Consider the following 22,926-nt stretch of genomic DNA (forward strand, 5'->3'; position numbering starts at 1 on the left):
TTCCCAGATGTGTCAATAGGCACACGTCACTGTTCAGGACAGGAAAAACAGATCAGACAGACCTCAAATAAACAGTGATGATTTTCACACAGAATATCTGCCTTCTGCTGCAGGATAAACACTGTATACAACTCCCCAGCTCCTGAAGTTTGCATGAGAAGCCGTGAAAGCAGTTAGCAATGCAACCATGAAGGCAGGGTAGGAGCGGCGCCTGCTCCGAGCGCCCCTTTCCCATCAGAGAGAGAGCCCCCACCTTGGCAGCGGCTGGGAGGGGGCTACAGAAGGGGTGTCAGCAGGAGGCAAGGGCCGGCAGCAGCCTGGGGAGAAGGGGGCAGCACCCCCAGCACGCCAACACGGGTGTCTCGCCACAGCTTATTCTGCTACTGCTCAGATGTGCTCTGGCTCAGTAGTTCAGTATCACTTACTTAAAGTCAAATAGTATGAAAGCTATTAAATGAAAACACATGTTATTGAAACCGGTGTGTATTAATTACAGGAGCTGCCAAGCCAATCCGTTATTTTGCTAACTTTGTCTTGCTCTTCATCTAGCGGACGATGCCCAGGCTTTCTGGTAAGGTGCAAACTTTTTTTTTTATTTCAGTCCAGCTGTGGAGTTTGCAGTTACTCAAGAAGTAACAGGCCTCAGGCTGGTCGCACAGCAGCGACCATCGCCATCTCCCCTCCTAGAAAGAAGAGTCCCTGGGAAGACTGGCAACTATAACATCGCGACAGCTAAATCCTGTGCTGCGCTTGCTGTCTGCTGCCCTCGCTCTAGCTCTGCTTGGAGGTGTTTATTCTTGGCTGTCATACGCGAAATGCGTGGAGGTTGATTCCACTCGCAGCAGCCCAGCAGCAAAGCCTGCTGGCGGGTAAAGCCACGGGAAAGCTGAGCAGCTTCTCACGCCACGGCTGTACTGGCTGGCTCCTGCTCCATGTGGGATCTCGCTGTCGTCCTGCCCAGATGAACAAAACCAAACCTTTCGTTCTCCTGCTGGCTGCGTGCCGGAGCAATAGGTTTGGGTAATAGGAGCACCATAGGCACAGTGAGAAAAGACTACTCTTCTTGCTGCTATGGGAAGATGGTGAAGGAGAATTAGATATTTAGTTAAAACCCCAAACGAATTTCAATGATGAGAAATAATACCCCAACCAGATGAGCAGTGCGTCTTTCCTAGAAGGCTGTATTTAACATGTGGTCTTTTGGGTCTTGTGCTACTTGCCGTGCCTGCTGTAGGCAGGGGTGGAAGAGAGGCTGTGCTCCCAAGTTAGAAATGGGCAGCATCAGCAGCAGGTCTCCTGGACCCGATGTAATGCTGAAGTACAAACAACCAGACTTTGCCTAAGGTGGCAGGAGGGCTCTGAGCAGGGAGCACTGGCAAGGGGGTTCCACGGGCGCTGGCACAGCCAGCTCTGCGACCGCAGTCCTGCGCAGCTCCCGTGCTGCTTGGGAGACAGGTCGTGGAGGTAGGCGCCCTGTTCTTCTCAGTCTTCCTACAACGAAGCATCTCAACAACTCCCCCCACCACAGATGTTCCAGCTTCTTTCAAGGCTGTTTCACAGAGAGGAGAAACGTACTTCTGTCTGCTCTCATGCTATGGTCTCATATAGCACAAAATTTAGCTGGTAGCTGAAAATAAAGGCAATGCAAGAAATATAAGAATAAAATAGGTTTATTAGAGCTATTTTACATAAAGTAATCAAGACCGAGCAACTCGAAGAACTATTTGTATACCATGGCAATATTCTTGCTGACTCGAAGTTACTGAAGTACAAAAGACGACATACAAAAAGATGCATGCCTCACTTGCCTCTGGTTTTATTGGGACCTGTGATGAACGTGACATCCTTGGACAGTCAAACAAGATAGACAGCACGGTGTGTATATATATATATATGTATATATAACATGTACTGTACACATTTTACTGTTAACACATCTGAAGTTCACTCACATATCAATTACTTGCTCTAATTCTATGAGAATTTTGCTGGGGTGAGGGCAGGTCGCCGAAGCTTTCAGGCTTTGCAGGGAGCTATGGGATAACCAGCAGGAATCCTGCACTCCGGCGTCTCAGGTAAAAGCCGCTGCGTGCTGCGCTCTCACGCTGCGGAGGGTGTCGAGCTGGGGTGGAAAAGGCTGAACAAGCCCTGGGCTCCGGGAGAGACACAGCTCTGGGATCGCCCATGACTGCTGTTGAGCACTGGTAAGTCCAAACTCATCCACTGAGGACTTGTATTTTTTCATTTTAGCATTTAGTAAGCATGACTCTCTGTTAGCTGCGCAGAGGTTTAAACTACGAATGAAAAAAAGATGCTTTGTTCCTTAAATCCCGAATTCCATTACAAAAGCTGGTGCTTAGATAGCAATTGCTTTTAATTAACAAAGCAAGACAAATTCTTTAATGAAAATACTCCCAGTGCATCAGGTGGAAAGTACACAAATCAGTCTCTGCTGGACAATGAAGTAACGCGTTGGTCTGGAGCGTCCCGGTCCCCAGAGCGGAGCGCAGCGGTGGCAGCAGTGAGAAGAGCAGGGTGGCACAGGCTTCCCCCTACCCTTGGCCGGGGCGGCTGGGCCCTGGCTGCTCCAGCGCCTGGGCGCCGGGGCACGCTCTGCTGCGGCCCCGACGGCTGTGGGAAGGGCAAGGGCACCCCGCATCCAGTTTGGGGTGTCCCCACCTTGCTGTGTCTTCTGCACAAGAGCCAGCTGGAGCTACTCTCCGGAGCCTGAGCGCTTCTTATTTTCTGAGCACGGGCATCTGCCCACTTTTTTATTTTATCACTGAAGGGGAAGAACATGTTCCTCATCTCGTAGGCTTCTTCTACACTTGAAACTTAACTAAAGGTTTTGGTCCTTTCATAGAGGCAGAGGTTCGTGGACACAAGAGAAAGGGGAGAAAACAACTGACATAAATCCGCTTTTTAGAGATACATCCCATTGATGAGGTAATCGGACTCTTCAGACGTAATGGGTCGAGCTTTTTTAAGCTTCTGTCTCACTAAACGCAGTCTGCAAGCAACCATAAGCAGCAGTAAAGCAGTGATGGCCAAGCCTAAGGCTAAGGGTAACACAGCACCTACAACCGAGGTTAAGAGAAATTACACTTTATTTAATACAGCAAGAAACCGGTAGAGAAAACCTGACATTTTTCTTTAAAAATACAGCTAGTCTATCACTTAGATGCTAATATCTGGAGCAACTCATGCTGAGAAACTAAACTGCATGATCATACAAGTTAGTAACAGTTCAGAATATGGAAATACATTATCCAGTTCTTGAAAATAGTATCTGGGTCTATAGCACCTGGCTGAAAAACGAACATGATTCAAAATGAATCCACATGGTCTGTCTTACCTGTTTCTGGGACTGGACGACCACCTCCAAGCTGGTCTCTCTTTGGCACAATTATGCCATTCCCATTTTTATCATCTGTTCTTTTCCCTGAGGAACTGTTATCTGCACAAAGTCAAGCAAGATAAATGAATATTACAGCTCAGTCACTCAGGAAGGTTTATCCACAGGACACTAGAAAGCAAGATAAATGAATATTACAGCTCAGTCACTCAGGAAGGTTTATCCACAGGACACTAGAATTAAATAATGTGAAAGCGCTTAAATTTAATGAAAACAGTTTAAGAACTTCTGACTCCTATCGTATAACTTGAATTTTTGAAGTAATTTGAAACTAAAGCTAAAATGTAAATGCAATTTTGCATCGCATCAACCAAACCCAAGTGGGCCATTTTTCCACTAAGAAGCAGGTGGATATAAACTCTCTTTTACGAACTTCCATAATGGGGTATAGACCCATCTGACCTAAAACATTACGAAAGCAGTTATATATAGGTGAAAATGAGGCCATTTCAAGTTATGTTGATCTCTACCCTTGGACCTTGTAAAGCAGGAAAAGCACAGGTTGGCTACACAAATTAAAAAAAAAAATTACAAAATTTTGCCTGTTACCTGACACATAGAGGTGCAGAACTTATGTACTTGGAAAACATAAAAATACGTGGGGAAAACATTTCAAGGAGGATGACTTGTAGTCGCTTCAGCTTTGTGTAGTAGAGAAGATGGAGCAGAGCATTGTAACTACACAAGAAGAGCCAAGGCATAGTTTGCTGCCAAGAAGCATTCGTCTTGGGAGGGCAGGCGGCTGCAGTTGTGCTTCCCAGGAGCAAAGAGGAACTCGGCTGGGACTCCCTCCTCGGGCCCTCCCGCTGAAGTCCTACTCCAATAGCTATGGGGATGCTTCGTGTAAGAGTGGCAGCTTAATCCACCAACACAGCCTCGCAAAAATCAGAAATACGCTTATGTTTTTAACTGTAACGACTGTGTTTGGTTTTTTACTGATAAATATTGAAGGGCACTTTGTGCTGTGATATATTTGCTGGCAGCCCTTGGGACTGTGACAATGCCTGTGGAAACATACTATGCTACAAGATCTGTAACATCTGAACGTGAAATGTTGTAATTGGAATTGCATACAGTGGTGGGCGTTAGGGAAGCGTTTAAGTCAATGAGCTTGGAGCATGAACCACACGTAACTCCCACCCACCACCACCAGCTCCGAAGCGCTGCCAAACGCGTCCCTGTCAGTGGCAGCAGCAAATACACGCGACCGTTAATTAAAGCTTAAATTGCTCCATCGATACTGGCATGAGGTTAGCGCTAATGTCCCCACTCAGGGCACAACACAGCCTCCCGGGCTCTGGCTATATTGCCCTGCCATTACGGCTAGGGCTGCATAAACCCTAACTTCCCCTGCCAGGAAATGCCTTACAGACAAGCCGCAGCCCTCCTCCTCATCCGGGCTCCTTAAGTTGTTCTGGCGTGTAAAGGGGACCTAAGGAAATCCTAAGTGTAACCTGTACTGGCTTTAAGGCACCTGTATGGCATCAGAGCTGTGCAAAATAACCTGAATGTAACTGAGACCAAAACCAGCAGCTGTTTTCTGCTTCTGTCTTCCCTAAATGAAATTAAACGAGTACTTGTCTTTATTTTGGAAATACCCAGAAGACATCGGCTTTTCTTAAAGTTGCTCCAGCCTGTATGACAAGGCTAGATCTGAATGCCTGTTTTATAAATTTGTTTCCCTGCCATTTCAGTAAAGGGAATATTTAAGTCAACTGCTTGTAAAGACATTTGGCAAATGTATCTGGAGAGAAGTTTAGCAGGAAAATTTTTTTTCAGTAAAGCTTGTAGGGTTTTAAGACCTGTGGCTGTTCTTACAGGACTGGAGGGGCTATCAGAGTCAGTGCTGCTCAGTGCTCTTATCTGTTATCAACTAGAAACTAAGGGAGATTTCCCCAAACAGGTTTAGGGGCCTGACATAAAGCATGTTATGTGGGTTTCGTTTTGTTTTCACCTTCTCTTCATTTTCTAGTCCGTGCCTAGGAAATTGCAATTTATAGCCCTTTCCAGTTAGCCTAAATTAGAGATCTAGGTTATGGCTACTGCTGTCAATGCCTCCGCAGCAAAAACATGACTAAGGCTTGGGCACTCAGTCAAACGTTGTAATCCCAGCCCTGAACAGTACTGCACAAGAGCTGGCACGGGCAGCCTGGGGAGAGGCAGAGACCCCGTGCCAGGGGAATGCAAAGCTGTTATGGTGATTTATACACTTGACTCGGCTACGCTGGGGAGTGCAAGTCTTCAGGCTGCTTGTGAATTCAACCCGTCTGCATGACCATGTTTGCTAGGCTGGCTATTGCTGCTTAGAAACCAGCCCATTGCTCACTCCAGCGTGCTTTGCTGCAGCTACAGTTCTGCTGTGTTCATTTACAAGGGCAGCAGTGCCAGCACATGCAGCTGGGCTTGAGAGCTTCCCTGGAAAAGGATGCCGGGGCGCTTTGGAGGCAGCCATGCAGAAACGCTGCGCTGGCCTTTGGTGGAGATGCAGTCTGGGTTACTTCACTATGGAGATATGTCTGCAAAGGGAAAGGGCTCCTTTACTGACATCAAATGCCTCTTCCTGCATCCGCTCCCAGCTACGGGAGAAAACGTTCAGCTTTCCAGCTTGGGCAAAAGTGAACCATGAGTCTGCTGCAGAAGACTCCCCGCCCTGAGGGCCTGAGGAGGTTCTCTCTCAGTCGGGCTTGGTGTTCCCCTGGAGTCACCTGCTGTAGAGGAATCCCACTGGAAAGGCAGCAGTGCGGAACAAGATTCACCCATTGCCAACAATGACTGACTTTTGGGTTTGTTTTTTGGTTTTTTTTGTTTTTTTTTTCCCCCCTCTTTACTGTGAATAGATCCCCTGCTAGGTCAGGTAGAAGTTTTAAACAGTCCTTACCTTGGACTTGCATATTTTCATACTTAAGTGTAAAGCCTTAAAAAGCTTATATCAAGTCAGAGCCAGACATGAGGGGCTACCGGAGTAAAGAAAGCAGGTTAAGGGAAACTGGGAACAGAGAAACTATTAGGGGAAATGGATTCTGGGACAACTTTCCCCTAGTATCACCCTCGTAGGCAGAAAGCTCATATTCCGGCTGCAAGGAACTATCCCACAGCCCAAAACATTATAGCTTAGCCCAGCTCCTTTTAAAATAGAGAAAAGATAAATATGGTGGAACTTGACAAGGAGGTCCCTTTACTGGACATCTTTATTGGATGCTCAGAGATGAAAGCCGCTTATGGGGAGACAGAGTAGCAGAAGGGACCTGTCTTTATTGGTACTGTAACCACCACTGTAATAAAAACAAACGCAAAGAAGAAAACAAAGCAACTCCCCAGTCCTGCAACTTCTTGGGAAAAACTTCTGTTCTTTAACAGCTGAAAGCTCCTGTATCATCATGTCTAGCAGCCACCTGGAATGTGCCACATGCTGTCTCTGCTAGGTAAATTACCCTTAATATTAACACCTTCTCTTGCTCTGCCTTGCAGTCACTGGATCTAAGAGCATCCCATTTTCCTTCCTGGCTTGTATTTCCATGACGATCTGCGAATGCCAACTAAGAAATAAGACAAACGTAGCCCTGAATGGAGCACTCTCAAGTGAAAAGCCGGAACCTGTGCTGCCACTGTAAAGCCACAGCCCTTAATATGTATCTTAAGTGCAGAGCTTTTCACCATGTTGACGTTAAAATCATTAAAGCTTATTTTTGAAATTTATTTATAATAGTGTATCAGGAGCCTGGATGCTTGCAAAGTCAACTCTAGGCTAACAAGCAACATCATTTCTTGTTCCAACAAAGACCTTGCCAGTGCGACTGGGAGGCACGGGTTCTGCCTTGGCACCAGCAGCGGGTCCGGCACTGTCTCAGGAGACAGTCCATCCCAGAACAGGGTTTCTGCCAGTGGAATTGCTGAAATTTTGAGGCAGATGGTATGCAAGTATTGCTCTCCTGAACACTTTTCCAGACGGGCTTCATGGAGCTGCTCCAGTGTTTCTGTCTCTCTCATTTTTGTAGCACCTCATTTGGTCTGTAACCTCCTTGAGATGGCAGTGATGGAGAGCAACCTAATTAGTGGATCTGGGTGTTTTTTTTAGGAATAGCCTAGATGCCTGTCTCCTCAACTCCATACAGACTGTGGTGCTTGCCAGTGGGGCAGGACCTGAACCTCTCTGGGCCCCTGGGGAATCATTAACGTCCAGCATGTGACGCCTGTGGAGTTTCAGTGTCTGCATGAGAAGACAGCAACTCAGAGCAGATTTTGGCAGTTGCCCTTTGGACCCAGGCACCTAGCACCTCTTCATGTCCCACCACATGCACCCCCTTTGGAACTGATCCACAGGTGATTTAAAAACTTGCTGAGCTGTTTGCTGCTTTTCTGGTTAAAAGTATTGGGCTCCTGGATCAGTAAGGACTGGGTCCTTCTGTTCTACAAGGAAATACTTAAGTATCATTTAACTGAAATTAAATTCTGACTGAGCCTTGTCAAAAGAGCAATATTAAAGCCACAAGAATTAAAAACGGACATGGTCAGCTGGAAATCTTGCCTGTTTAAAATTAAAAAGATTACAACAGCTTCTGGTACTACACTAATCACTGAAGCCGTCACATTCTTTGATTTTATAATATTTTTTTTCTTTTACTGTCTACTGCTATGCAAAAGGCTACCTTGAGAGCAAAAATGGTGCAAGTAAGTTACTGTGCAACAGGTAAACACAGAAAATGACTATGCAAAAGTGCCATGCTTTTCCATGCACTTCCAATTATAACCTCCGATTATAGGTTGCCGAAGCTGGTGACCTCAATTCTGGTTTTACTTCTGGATTCACAAGCCCAATGGCTTTTGAGACCTACTTAGCAGCTGACTTTCCACTGGGTCCTGCAATGCCCTTTGGCAATTTGATGTTTAGTTTGGGTAGCCCCGTATTAGGTGTCACTCAGGACTACACAAGCGAGAAGGGTTTGGGGCAGACTTCAGAATTTTAAGTCATTCCAATAAGGAGCACCAAAGTCATCTACGCTGCCAGAAAAGGGGGAAACATTTGAGAGAGGATTTTGCTATCAGTTCCTACACATTCACTGAGGCAGTCAAATTCTTGCACAACGTTGCTTTTGCTCCCGTTGTGGTCACGACAGATGAAATATAAGCATCTGAAGAAACATCAAGTGCCAACCAGGGAAGTGCCCTTCACACGAGTCAGGAGCAGAGGGCACTAGGCACTGCTCTGTTGTAACAAGAAAATAAAGCTGTTTATCATCAGCTGCACCTTGGGCAGCAAGAATCAGTCTGAACTCTGAAGAAATAAAAGCGGGAGCTCTCACGCTCGTTTTAGGCTCTGTGCACACAGCTTTGCTTTCATTCAATTGCCATTTCAGGTCATTTTAATTCACCAGCAAGAACCATTTTCATTTTAATTCACCAGCAAGAACCATTTTCATTGCAGCTTCTGGAGTTTCACCAAGGCAACGGTTGGTGACTCTACCTGTAACATCACTGCACGCTGACTCACAACAGGCTTGCAGCCACTACAGAGTACTACTGGGGACCCGGGCTTGCTTGTTACCAAAGACTGAGCCTTCTCTATAGTGGTGAAAGATTTCTCCTGCCCTGGAGACACACTTCAGAAAAAAGGTGCCCATAATAATCAAGATATTACTTCGGGGGGGGGAAAAAAGTCATGTTAACACCAGGAGAGATGCAATTTCTCTCACCCAAGTTGAACAGTACTTTGTTATGTTTTCCTGAAGGTGCCCCCCTACAGATTTAAAAAGCCTTATACATCAGCTTACACAGCTGAACCTGTGGCAGAATTTGTATTTAGCTCGCTGCACGTTTTGTTCCTTAAGACTGTATTCTTTTCTTAACATTTCTGCATTTTAACTTTCTTTTTGCACCTGGTGAGAACCAGACTTGACTTTATAAAGCAATACCTAGTTGTAACTTAATTATTACAAGCTTCTTTTGCATTTTGTCCATTTGCAAACTTTTACTCTTAGCCAGGCACCAAAAGACAATTTAATTACATTTAAGGTGCAAGACATTTTCTTCCTCGAGAGAGAAAGATTTATTGAAACTGGTTCATTTCAATTCTTACCTGGCACAAACCCACTGATTTGTTTCTTTAGTCCCTGAGAAAGCGATTGGTTAGACGTGTCTGCATCCACGGAAGGAAGCGGCTGATTTCTGGCCGTGGCTTTCAGGGTGTTTTCTGCAGAGAGGTTTTCATCTGTGTTTTCTGTCAGACCTACAGTCCTTTGCTGGGTAGTGCCAAGAGCCGCGTGCGTCACCGTCTTCCGGCCCGGGCTGACTGCGTCAACAGAAACAAAAACTTTTTAGATAGAATTGAAGGGAATGGGAGTGTTCTGGTGGAACCCTGCACTATGGGCCTTGGGGCAGGCTAAACAAGCTCATCAGGTTCAGACATACGATGAAATGTGAGTTCCAGATACGTAGCAAGTTAACAATTGCCCACTGTCCATTCTTAAGCAGGAGTATACACATAAACCCTAAAGTGAAATCCAGCGACTGAAACATCAATGAAAGAGTGGTTAGCCATCGTGCCAATTCACCTGCTGACGATTTTTGTTCACTTAGCTAAGGATGGGCACATACTGAGGATGACTAATGAAAGCGGACAGAGCGATGGTGAATCAACTGGTTCCCCTCCGTGCTCACGTTTCCAGTGTTTCAGATTCTTGCAAGGTGCGTAACCGCACTCTGAAGCATACCTCTGCGACACCCTTTCAGATCAAGACCATCACACATGCAATCATCACGCAAGTAAAGAACTCATCTTTTAAATGTTGAGAACTCTCAAAATCAGTCACTTGGGGACCTTTGACAGCTTTGATATGCTTTGAAGAAAAGGGAGTTAATTTCTGAGCGTCTGCTGTCTGCGGACATTAAACCTTCCCGTGTGCTATTTCCAGTGAAGGGCTCTACGGCGGGCGCAAGCTGCTTGCTCACGGGGAGAGAGGCCACAGAAGGGGCATCATTCCCCTTCGGTCATTCAGGCTGCCGTTACTTTCACAATCTACTCTCTGGCCCAGCGCACTTACAGTTCTGGCAGAAAGTTTCATCCGATCCATCAGGGCACTGTCTCACGCCATCGCAAGCAAACGTGATGTCAATGCAGCAGCCATCATCGCACGTAAACTGGTAGCGAGAGCAGAACCTGACACAGGCTGTTGAGGAACAGTTCCCAAATTACCAAAAGAGAAATCCAAGCAGCAAATACTGAGTCAGTGACTAAAATCTGCAGCACCACGGGAAAAGCAAACCCACGCTATGTCAGGAAGGACCACGAACAAGGCAGAAAGTTCAAGGAAGGCCAGGCTCAGCTATATGACGCTATATTGACACAGAAGCTAATATAGCTAATAGCTGTTCCGGGCACCCTCATCACTATTCTGGCAATCTCTTTACTACAGGAATACTCAACCTGGAGGCTGTTGCACCCTACACCTTGTGCAGCACCCCTACAGCACTTTAAACTCTATTGGCCTAAGCTGAAAGGAGATCTTCCCAGGCTTAAAAGACCCAGGACAGTCCTGAAAATAAATAAATGAAATCTCTATGGCTGTAACTGCATCTCTCCAGCACATAATTCCTACTACATACCCATTCTGTATTTCTGACAATATGTTATTTTACATGCACACATATGGACTATATGGGACCTTTTATGACATGTTTTCTGCAACCTGATTAAAATACTAAAAGAATGCTCGTCATTTATTTCTATCAGCAATGTAAATCCAATACAGCACATGCCAGAACAGGACTAAGCACAAGGTCTCACAAGTGACCTTCACCAGAAAGAACTGATTGCTGCCTGCTTTAATATTTAGATTCCCCTGGAAATGGAGAGTGTCCCTGAACATTTCATTATGCATACTCAAAGCTTTCCTGAAACCCAGTCTGACCTTGTAATTATCAAGTGTTTACATCTGTGCTTTTGTCTTTTCAACAGCAGTGTAGCTCATGCTCTGTAAAGCACTATCAAATTTGGTGTTTGGTTAATGTTGTAACAGCAAATCGATTTGCATAAGGAAGTCACAGCCTTCGGTGGTTATCCTGCTATGGTCCAAAAAGCTGTGCAATGCTAAGGAAAGTACGGCAGGAACACAGGTGCTTATTTAAAACCCCTAAAATCATACTTAGAAAATGCATCTCCTAAACTTCAGCACTAATAATAGCACCGGTCTTGCGTGCATTAAGGCACCGTGGACTCGTTTAACTATAGCAGTAGCACTTGAATTGCAAATGGACTTGGGGAATTAGAAGAAGAAAAAAGGCCGCAAATCCTCTACGTGCTCCACCCGAAAGACACCACAGATACCCACAGCAGCAAATAAATAAAGCAGCAAACATCTCTGGCTGCTTTACCTGAACTAAACATTAATGAATACAACTCTATCATCCATTACTGGAATACAGGCCTTACTAAACAGACTCATAACAGGTTTTTTGTAATACCAGTTTATTGCCACTGGGACTACCTTCTCACGTAGAGATACCGCACTGGTGCAGAGCAAAGTTTTTACTGGTTCAGCTGAACATAGTCATGATGCTAGTTTAACCTTTACTTCGTGCCAGAGCAGCAGATCTCTATCAGCAACTTGCTAACTACAATGTAATTAGAAGTTATTACATTAAAGAGTGCAGAATTGACAGCCACTGAAATCTAACTTACTTTCTACCTTTTATGCTTTTTACATGTTTCTCGAGCTCAGAGTTCTAAAACGATGGGTCAATTCCAGTTTCAGTTTCCCCAGTAACATAAGGCTTTGATAATGACCATTACACAGAAAAGCTTAAATGCATGAAAACAAGAAACCGTCCCATCTTTTAGACTACAGACACAGGCCAATAAATATTATTATTAGTTTGTGTGTCACACCTACTATTAAGCGCTTTTAACTGGGTCTTCCCTATAGCACGAGCCTTGTCACGTTCCACGCACCGTCTGACTATACAATGAACTGTTACGATGTGCCTGATAAATACGCCAGCATTTCGTTTTTCCAACCCTGCATGCTTATTAGCAATAGACGGCTGAACTTTTAAGTGCTTGAAGGTATTATTGCTCTAACAAAACAAGTGATGCTTCCTTCCTCAGTTTGAAACAGCAATTCAAAACTGAAAGAGATGTCCTTATGTAATGAATAGGGGCAAAATAATGCACTAGAAACGGAGAACAAGATTTCTGCCTCCGTAGGACCCTTGCTCTGAATATCATACCCCGAGCGTCACGTACACAGGCAATGGCTACAGTCATTTTCTCACCTGCTGCAGAATGAACCATGGGCAGAATGGTCACAGAGACGTTGTCAGAGCTCCGCTGACCTGCCGTGTCTGTCACAGTTAGCTGGAAAATATACCCGCCTTCCTGGAGGTGAGAGAGCTTCAGTGTTCCGGGCTGTGGTACCTGATTAAAGAAACACAGCGGGGGGAAAAAAAAGGTATAAAGGTATAAGCCAGCCCAATCAAACATGTGTATCAACCTGTAATGTTTTGGTCTTTTTTTTTTTTGCATCCATTTGTAAAAATAAACATGCTTGACGTTTACGTACTGTTTTTCATGGTACACTCAATTACCTGGAGCTGTGGGTCTTAGCACTGGAGAATAAACAGAATCATAAATTTAACTCAATTTTTCAGTAGTTAGAAATGTAATTTTAGAGGGTAGGCAGTAAAATATTTTGCTCTCTGTCGAGTTAGTCTTTAGACAATATACACGTATTCACAGAAGTTACTTTTGCTATACATCGATTTATGATAAGGTGACTGATAGCATTGCTTTATTAATAAGACTGCCCACCTCTGTCCAGTATGGCATGTAACGTAGTCACTGGCAACTTTTACAAACTGCCAGACTGAATTTTTCCATGCCCCACGCTGAATGTCCATGCCTGGCTCTGAACCGCAAATAAGTTCATCTATAGTGAACGACCTAAACATTAGGTTTCAAAAAGTCACGTGTGAGAGAGGGAGAGATAGAAACAATTTAAATTGGATTAGATAATTTAAAAAATAGTAAAATAACTCATTTTATGATCATGTAAAACAGGTGCCAAACTGGCATTACTAGTACAATGGTCGTTTAGAAATAAGTTTGTATAAAATGAGTATGGTGCCTGTAGCAAATGCTGAACTTTTCCTAACCTTGTGACAACTACTAGTCACAAAGAACTCCAGCTGTCTGAGAATTCAGTAACACATACTTCAGTAACTACAAAGACGCTCTGCAGGCTTATTGGACATGTAGTGTATTTTTACAAATGAAGCACACAGGGCTATCTTTATAAGTAACTGAAAGGTACCTTAAAAGACTCTGTGACTATCTTTAGTACTAAAACCAAAATTCAGTAAAGACCTTAGGTTTTGCTTATTTAAAGTTGGTTTTCACACCTAAAAGAGAACAGGAATTTTCAATAAATATAATAATAGAGTCCTAGACCTAGCTTTATAGCAGGGTGTATTGATAAACTAATTTTTCTCATCTGGTAAGTGAATTTCCTAACTGAAATTTCTTTCCTTTTCTTGTTTATCTGAATGCACTCAGTTATCTGATCTTGCTGTTGATTACCTCCTGATGGAGTATATGACACCTTAGAATTTTATTCTTTATTTTATTACAGAAATAAATATGCTCTAAAAACCACCTGCTGCCGTTAACTGTGGCTGCTGGGAGACCAAATACAGTATTTAAAACCCATGAGCCATGGAGTCCACCTCTCTTCTCAGTGCAGAGCCTGAGAAACACCACTGACTTCCGAATACGCCGCCGCTCCTCCTGGCCACCTCTGTGCGTTCCTTTTCATCTCCCTCCGTCCTGCCCTGAAGAATGCCCAACTGTACCTGCTTTCTTACGAACTTTGGCTCAAACTAGACAGTAGATTTCCAGATAACCAGCATTTAAAAAGCCCAAGAATTGCCCGCAGGTGTCACAGAGTTGCGCAGCTACAGCACGTGGGCAGCAATCTGAGAAGCACATTATCTAAGAAGCAATAATCAGTCACAATAGAAAAAAAATTTCCACTGGCTTCCTTCTACAATATGATAAGATCTCTTTATAGCAGTCCTTCCCCCTCCTGCGCCTTCTATTTATTCTTCGGTACGTAAGTGTAGTGCAACAGCTGCCTTTTATCTTATTCAAACACAGCCCCATTCTCCCTCGTAGCTACGGATTCATATATAGCTCTCTAGGAACAGACGATATGAAATCCAGTAACTTCAGGATAGCAACTGAAGTACTAAAGATAGCAACTGAAGATTGTACGAATAATCACAATTATTAATTCAACTCTAAAAATTAAATTATCATGGATAATCATCAGGGTACACATCTGTGAGAGAAAACCCTGCCCATTTGAACACAATGGAAAAGTATCTATCTAAACATAAACCTGTGTCAAGATCGTTTTCGTTTATCAAATAGAAAGAAATCACCAAGATTAATGTTAATTTTGCAGGTTTACATAAATATAAGACTCGTCTCCATTTTATGGAGTGCCTCTGAGTAAAAGTAAAAACATGCACTTTAAATTTTTTAATTAACTTTATTTTTTGTGTTACTCTAGATATATTACTACACCAGAGATAAATTTAAAGAGTATTTGATTGCTGTCTACAGAAAATGCTGCTGCAAAGGGTCAGATTAACAACTCTTGATAATAAAATGTTCATTTTATCCAGATGATATCTAGCAACTATTCTTAAAGCTTCATTCAGGTCTTTTCTATGTATTATGCTGTTTGCACTCCTTATGAAAGCCTTTTGACTTTCTAATTTTCAAGCCAATAAAATAATAAATGAAGACAAACAAACTCACGGTGGTCTTTGACATAGTTTCGAATTGTGATACAGCCTCAAGTAATTCAGAACTGGCTGACTGTAGTCACCTTTCCACAGATGTGGATCTTGCAGTAGAAGAGAAAATTTGCAAAAGTAGGTAGCACTGGCTTAACTGACACTTTTGAGCACCCTGCTGTGTTTTCTGCAAGAAGTATGCTTACAAAAAATTACTTGCGCATAAATTTCAGTAACTATTCACCAGAGAAACCCAACTGTCTTCTTAGGGTTCATCCAGCAGCCTGTTTCCTAACCACGACATGGTGATTTTCAATTACCTACATGCTACCTACGCTGCCCTCCAGGAGACTAAGGAATAACCAACTGCTCCGTTGAGTTTTTCCATGGATGACCATTTTAGGTTTCAATGCATTTAGCCAGCTCTTCATGCTAGACAAAACTCTGGTTTGCTCCATCCTTGCAATTCCTGAGTAACTTTGCTGATATTGCTAGTTTGTCCAACTTGTCTTTGATGCTACTTAGCTGAGCAGACATAAGCAGCAACTGTCAGGTACTGCTCATGGTGGCACGGGTACACATGGCCTCTTGGGTTTTGGACTATTCCCGTTGCTCACCCTGTCCTGTTTAAACTCTTCCTATCCACTGGCAGCATCTCAGCAACAGCAAGGTCTATGGTCAACACCCCTTCCCCTTTAACATGTCCCTCCTGCTCTAGGTGGAGGCCCTACTGAGCCCTGAATATTGTGGTCTGTGAAGAGACTGTGAGTAGACTCTATGGGTTTGAGACATTTTTCCTTTCCTTTTCTGCTTCTCCTAGAGCATTCACAAAGAACGGTAGGATGGAGAATCCCTCTCATGACGGTTAATTTTAAGTTGAAACCAAATTGCACAGATGCACAGAAATTGTACAAATGCAATAAAACAGCATCTCAAGATATGTTATAAGGTCTACATCACACATTTCTTTGCAGTTTCTCCATAAGCACTGCCACAAGACTGTTGGTGAAAATATCATTTTTAGTAACTGACTTACTAGAGTGTCTCTAACCTGGATCACAGAAGCCGAAAACCAAGTGCAGTGAGCACACACAATGGCGAAAGAGAGCAGAGCCGAAATACGGTAGAGTATTAGCATTTACTTGTTTGCTACTGGCTGTCTCATGCCACCCTGGATACAGATGAACCGTATAAAACACTAGAAATAATCACTGGAACAATCTCCCCAGGGAGATGGTAGAGTCCCCGTGAATGGAGGTTTTCAAAATGTGACTGGACAGGGCACCCGATAATCTCATCTAGGCTCCCTGACCCACAAAAGGTTGGACCAGATGATTTTTTGAGATCCCTTCCAACCTGGGCTGCTCTATGGTTCTCTGAAATAAATGCTCAAGTTGTACAGTCATCCTAATTTTGGCACCTCGTAGCCATATCCATTTGAATACATTTAATATTTTTAGCTCTACATTTAAAACCGTGCTATAATGAACACAACGATCTGCAAATGACTGGCCATGTGCAAGGCTGCACACATACCTTCATTTCAACCGATGAGTCACCTTGCAGCAGCGTCCACTCGTACTGCACAATTCCACGGTCATCTGAGCTTTCTCGGCCATCCAAAAGCACCCACTCGACAGGTGACTGCAGCACAATATCTTGTCCCGCCTTGCACCGTGGAGGCTCATCGTATTCTTCTTCAATTAACAAAAGAGAAGGTCAGTTATTTATCAGGGGAAGCTGAGTGATTATTTATATAAACCATGTTTTTCCTCGGTGAAGGTATTGATTCACCACTGTGCAACTTCCTGAAAGACAGGACGTGTTCATTAGTGCACATTTTGTTAAGCGAAGTAGTATCTACTTAAATTTTAGTTGACTCTCAGTGATGTCTTCAGGAAGTAAATGCTACATTAGGAGCACATGGCGGAGAAAACCTCTCTATGTACATGGACGTTTCACTAATACGACAGGATGCTTAGCATCTGGTTTTTTTAATCTGAACTAAGGAAAATGGATTGCAATATGAATTACATACATATTCAGACAGCAGTTACTGCACACGTTTTATAGCAATCTGCATAACTTAATGCTCTTTTAGTCTCTTTTTATAATGCATCATTACAGGCGCAAAAGACTTACTTAACATAAGCTGGCATCCTGGTGAAGCAGTGCACAATAACATAATGATTAAAAATAATCAGAAATGGCCACCGATTTTAAGTGCCTAATTTAAGACACTCAAAGCTTGATTTTCAGAGTATTTAGGATTTGTAGCATTTTGCTGTATTCAAAGTACAATTCCTTTTGATTAAAATTGTGAGTACTAAGTACTTTTGCCAATCCGACCACAAGTTTTTCAGGTTAGACTAACAAAACCCATGGTACGTTAAGTGACGTGGCCTGTGAGAAGTGGCTTAAGTCATTTGCTCTGCAACCTTCAGGCAGTGCAGGGAAGAGAAATGGATAAAACCTGGTTCTACAAGTCAGCATTTGACAACTTTAGCCCCAAGATTATATCTTTCTGCAGTTCCCTGCCCAAGTTCAATTTCTTCTCTGGGCATGGGATGTTCCCGGCACCCTGAAGCACCAGGGTGCTTTCTGCTCTTGACCTCTGCAAAAGATACCCTGTAAAGGAGATCGATGTTAGGCTGAGAAAAGCAGCTACTGAACACAAGGCTGTAACTTCAATCAGCGTGGGCAGAGCTGCACAAGGGAAGAAAAGGCGCTTCCCCGCCAGTGTAGGAGTTCTCCCTCGCACGTGCTCCTCTCCAGTTTCAAGAACTCGCTCGAAGGCACCGGAGCTCGCTGGAGCAGTGGGACAATTTTTTATCGCCGACTAAACAGCAAACTTTTCATTTCTTGTTTTTCTCAGAAGCAGGCAAGGCATAGAAAATTTCAAGGCAGATGCCTTAAGTTAGGAAAACATACAAAAAACCTGAAATCAGGGTCTAATAATAGAAAGTACAAAACAGTTCTTGCTCATCCAGCTGGCACACCAAGCTTTGCCTAATTTGTATACGCTCAGCTCTCAAAACCAACTACATTTAAAAAGCAACATTTAGGTGCCAAAAAAAAAAAAATACTCATTGTTAATTAACACCATCATTGTGGTGCCAGGGCAGCTTTTATTTGGTATATGTGAGTTACATACAGTATTCACACAATTATTTACTTTACCGGTCACTGTCAAAAAGAGACCGCCCTGGGTCTGAAACAGCACAGCCCGTTCTTCCGCGTCTACCTTGGAAAGTGGTTTCAAGTCACCTGTCTGGCTTCAGTGACTCGGCCAATGCCCTGCAGGGGCAGAGACGAGCCCCACTTCCCCTGGGCCCTAAGCAATACGGATCTTCTCTTCCCAGACTAACTTTATACTCCAGCAGCCTGAGCTGCAATGGCAGGACCACTTCACGCTGGGGCAGGTCACATAAATTCATGCCAGCTCTTTGCTAAAGATGAGTGAGGGACCACACTCGGGCTTCTGGTCCCAAAGGACGGAGGCACCATGCCTTTGCTTGTAAGATACCAGAACACCCTCAGAAAGATAAATCAATGGCAATCAGCTTGTCTCTTGCCCTAGCGAAGAAAAAACTGGCCTGAGAGAGACATCTGGCATGGGAGGAGACAGCCTACTGAGCTACAGACTCTTTCCACAGCATTATCCTTACAGTGAAACACCTCCAAATCTGGGGAATACATGCTTCTAAGAAGTCAGCAGAAACAAGCAGAGAGACATACCCAGGAGCCACTTATAACTACCGCTCATGGGAGTAAAGGACTATCAGCCACAGGTTAGCAGAAAAATCAAGCTCCTAAAGCATCTTTTAACTTCCATTTCTAACGATTATTTAGATTGAGCGTAAATAAGGAATATGAAACTGATCTACCAGAGCAACACCCTGAGAGGCTGGAGCTGGCTGCTTTCTAGAAAAGGGGCTGCAACTTTATGAGCAACCCTTTTTTCTTAGGGGAGAACACAACAGGCGTCATTTGTTCTGCTTCCTCCATCCTTTATACAGATTTGGCCTGCCAATAATGAAGCTGCCAGCCAGTTGTCTGAATGAAGGCTTTGTTATAGAAGTTTTTTTTACTACCGATTCCTGAATTTCTTTGAGATCAGTTTACCTTTGTGTTGAATCCTCCATTGCTCACCACTAGTGAGTATCACAGAAGGAAAGTCAGACATTTCTGGTGAGGCACTCAAGTCCTCTTTCTTTCTACATCAAGAATTTAAAAATTTACCTAACGAAGGCAAAAAGGATTACCTCTTCTTTCAGTATAGGCATATGAGGTTTCATTGTTAACCCAGCACAAACTGCCTGGAAGTGCAAAGTAAATCCACAGCTAAACCAGCACAAACTGGGTGCAAAGTGAAGGGCTCGGATTTACACTGGAATGTTCAGTCGAGAAATTCATCCCACTGCTGACTGTTCTGGAAGTACAGAGAGATACTCTTGATCTGAAGAATACGTACCTGTCATTAACCACTCCCAGAATTAAATAAGCAATTGGTTTTGGTTTACTGAAGATTTTTAACATACATGAAACCACAACACGCTAGAGATCACTGTATACTAATGCTCAGAAATATTTTCGAATTACAAATACACCGTGTTTACGGATAAATGTTGGTTTGGGATTATAAAAAAGAAAATGGTATTAGACTGAACACCACAGTACTCTTGAAAAAAAAAAGAACAGGTAAAACGTCATCCCCTCCTGCCAGGAAATCTTGAAATGCAAAGCTCTTTCCTATAGCCCCTAAATTCAATCACGGGGTGACATAAGGGAAAAGAGCTGCATCTTCATCATCCTGTGATACATTGCTGTGCAGATTAATTTTTCAATGTAATTCAAGAATGCAGTGGTAACATAACATCAAAGAGCAAAATAATCTTAATTTTCTCTCTCCTGGTCTATGTCACGGCTGACAGATGTTTGAATAAAAGTTCATCCTCCTTCATGGCTCTGCTTCAGCTCCGGTGTAATTGCATCAAGATGTCATAATCCCCTGTTTCCGACATCACCATCACCCACAAGGCAGACTTTTAAATAAAGAAGCCAACAGGTCACAGAGCAATTTGCAGATTAGGAATTGAAATTGCCTTGCAAGCCCAGTGCTGACAGTCACGAAAGCTGCCTAAAAGGCAAGGTGTTCGAGAATTCAAGAGGGCAAGGAATTCAAGATTGCTAATAGGTAGAGTATCATTTGAACAGTAGTATTATTTATATCGTGCCATAACTGCACTCTACGTTAGGGCCAGCTTTCAATGGCATTAAGGCAGTTCAAAATGATGAAGGCCATTTGAAGATATTTTCAAAGGTTTTCAAAGCAGCCTAATACTCTGTGACTTCGACGCAAAATCGAGTCTTAAGCCTTCTATCTTGCAAGTGCATACAGGGTTATAAAACGTAAGTACCCAAAAGCTGCTACAGAAATAGTACTGTGGATCTAATACTTCCCCCGTTGAAAATGTCAAAATCATACCTTGGGGTTTTCTGGCATCTTACGATCATCGTTATGGCCACAGGTTCCTCCCTATAGCTCCCTAGCTTACCTGCCCATGCACTTTGCAAAAAAATATTTAGGCATCGTAACTCCTCTAAAAATTGAGTCCCTGCTCTCTCTTATCTCCAGGGGATTCCCATCGGCGTTCCCATAAAGCAGGCAGGACTGGAGGGACCTCAAGCCTGAGGCCTCCCCTGCCACGGGAGCAGTACCAGCAGGAGCCACCTGGACACAGTTTCCATCCACAGCACCACGCTGCTTCCTTCACCTTGCGTGCGGGGGCTAGTTTACTTAGGTCGAGATATATCGCTGAAGAAGACGAAGAAGAGAACAATTAGGAAAGTATTGTCAACAGAAGGTAATGAAACGAAGACAAAATGGATTCAGATGCAACTGTTTAACTACAGGAGGTGGGGGAGTGCGAGTAACTTCTTTGGATCAGATGCTAGGAAACAGACTCCAAATTTAGAAATTCAGCCTTGTTTTCATCTACAGCTGCTTGCTCTGGATGACGCTGTTCTTAAACACGCGTCGGGGCTGAACACACTGCTGCTTTTGGTGCGGCCCAGACCCCAGGGGCGGTTGCATGGAGTCTCCGTGCTGCCTCTGGACGGCCTGTGAGATGTCCTTCTCCTCTTCAGCCTAGCTCTGAAGTTCTTAGGCAGGAAAAATTCTGAATTAAGGCAATCAGAAACCCACTTCGGCGATAACTTTTCGGCAGCACAGCACCCCCAAGGAGCAGGGCACGCTCTTGCTCGGCTGCTGCGTAGACCCCTCTCAAGCGCCTGCAGCAGCTTCTGGCGCAGCGGGCACCGGCGGCTCGCGCTTTCCGGGGCGCCCAGCGCCCCCGGTTCCCGGGGGAGCCCCATCCGTGCGCCGGGGACCTCGCCGCTGCCCCCGGGGCGCGGGGCCCGCCACCACGCTCGTCCCACCGGCGCCCCCGGCCCCGCCCGCCCGCCCGCTGCCGCCGCCTCCCCCCAGGCTTCTGCACCGGCCGCGGCGGCGGCGCCGGGTCCTCCCACGCTCGCACCGCCCGCCAAGCCCCCCGCTCCCCCTCCTCGCCGGCGGCAGCAAATGGCGGCGCCGCGGCGAGCGGTCCCGGCCGCCGGGCCTGCCCGCCCCCGGGCCGGCTGCCGCCACCACCCCCCGCCGCGGGCCCGCCGCTCCCCGGGCCCGGCGCCGCCCCCCCGCGCGAAGCCATCTTGGGCCGGGCCCCGCGCCCCGGCGGCCCTTACCCGGCGGCGGGGCGAGTCCGGCGGGCCGGCGGCTGTAGGTGCTGTAGCCGCGGTGCGGGGCGAAGCGGCAGACGGGGCGGCCGCGGTGGGTGCAGTTGAAGAGGTAGCAGCCCAGCTCCGCCGCCGCCGCCGCCGCCCCCCGCGGCCGGGCGGGCCCCTGCACCACGGCCAGCGTGCAGCGCGGCTCGGCGCAGCAGGCGTCCAGGCACTGCCGCCAGCCCGCCGCGGCGGCGGGGGCCCGCAGGAAGGTGGCGCCGGCCGCGATGGAGTCCTTGGTGCGGATGATGGAGTCGGGCCTGGCGGAGAAGCTGCCGCTGCCGCCGCACCGCTCCCCGCCGCCGCCCGTCGCCGCCGCCGGCGGTCCCGGCTCCTCCTGCTGCAGCTGCCGGCGGAACTCCTCCAGCAGCGACTCCACGCCCGAGATCTGCGAGCGCAGGTCGGCCAGCGGCGCCGCGCACCGCCCGCCCGGCAGCACGGCCCGCCCGCCCAGCGCCGCCAGCAGCACCAGCACCAGCGCCGCCATGGCCCCAGGCGGCGGCGGCGGCGGCAGCGCGCAGGCGGGAGCGGCAGCGGCAGCGGCAGCGGGAGCGGCGGCGGCGGCGGGAGCGGCGGGACCGGCTCCCCCCGCCGGCACCCGCGAGCGCGGCGCGGGGAGGCGCCGGCCCCGCCCGGCGGCCCGAGGCGGCGCGGCGGCGCTCAGCACCCGGCGCCGCGAACAGCTCCGCCGGGCGGGCCCGCCCCGGCCACGCCCCCGGCCACGCCCCCCCCCCCCGGCGGCGCGGAGCCCCTCGGCCGGCGGCGGCGGCCGGCGCTTCCCGCGCCTCAACGCCGCCGGCTCCGCTGCGAACCGGCCGGGCGCGCGCGCTGCTCCCGAGCAAAGGCGTCACGGGAACCTCTGCGCGCGCCGTGCGCCGCCTGCGCGAGCCCCCGGGCGGCGAGGTGACAGCTGCGAGTAACGGGGGTGGGTGCGCCCT

At 46.3% G+C, this 22,926-nt stretch overlaps 1 protein-coding gene across 2 annotated transcripts; it reads right to left on the reverse strand.

Annotated features, from left to right (window-relative positions):
* Window positions 1-1,654: 1,654 nt before the first annotated feature.
* Window positions 1,655-22,475, reverse strand: LRP11 (LDL receptor related protein 11). Of its 2 annotated transcripts, none has more exons than XM_087777534.1 (7): window positions 21,953-22,475; window positions 16,745-16,902; window positions 12,683-12,824; window positions 10,453-10,578; window positions 9,489-9,701; window positions 3,356-3,457; window positions 1,655-3,077 (listed from the first exon to the last, which is right to left on the reverse strand). In XM_087777534.1, exons 1-7 carry the CDS (start codon window positions 22,473-22,475, stop codon window positions 2,923-2,925), a joined length of 1,419 nt encoding a protein of 472 aa, XP_087633660.1. In that variant the 3' UTR covers window positions 1,655-2,922. The 2 variants fall into 2 exon arrangements, with proteins under 2 accessions (XP_087633660.1, XP_087633658.1); XM_087777532.1 differs by having other exon boundaries at window positions 16,745-16,905.
* Between the last annotated feature and the right edge of the window lie 451 nt (window positions 22,476-22,926).

Source organism: Nipponia nippon, unplaced genomic scaffold (genome assembly GCF_047370975.1).
Source record: "Nipponia nippon isolate SJK-2023a ecotype South Korea unplaced genomic scaffold, ASM4737097v1 scaffold_4, whole genome shotgun sequence".
In the NCBI taxonomy this organism is placed as follows: Eukaryota; Metazoa; Chordata; class Aves; order Pelecaniformes; family Threskiornithidae; genus Nipponia; species Nipponia nippon.

What these genes read in the sequence shown, in the direction of transcription:
- LRP11 (XM_087777532.1), bottom strand. Translation starts at nt 22,475, where the DNA reads ATGGCGGCGCTGGTGCTGGTGCTGCTGGCGGCGCTGGGCGGGCGGGCC. An exon ending in ACTCATCGGTTGAAATGAAG is followed by an intron (nt 12,825 to 16,744) that starts GTATGTGTGCAG and finishes TTCTTTAATCAG; the next exon opens with GTACCACAGCCCGGAACACT. An exon ending in TCGTCCAGTCCCAGAAACAG is followed by an intron (nt 3,078 to 3,355) that starts GTAAGACAGACC and finishes CCTCGGTTGTAG; the next exon opens with GTGCTGTGTTACCCTTAGCC.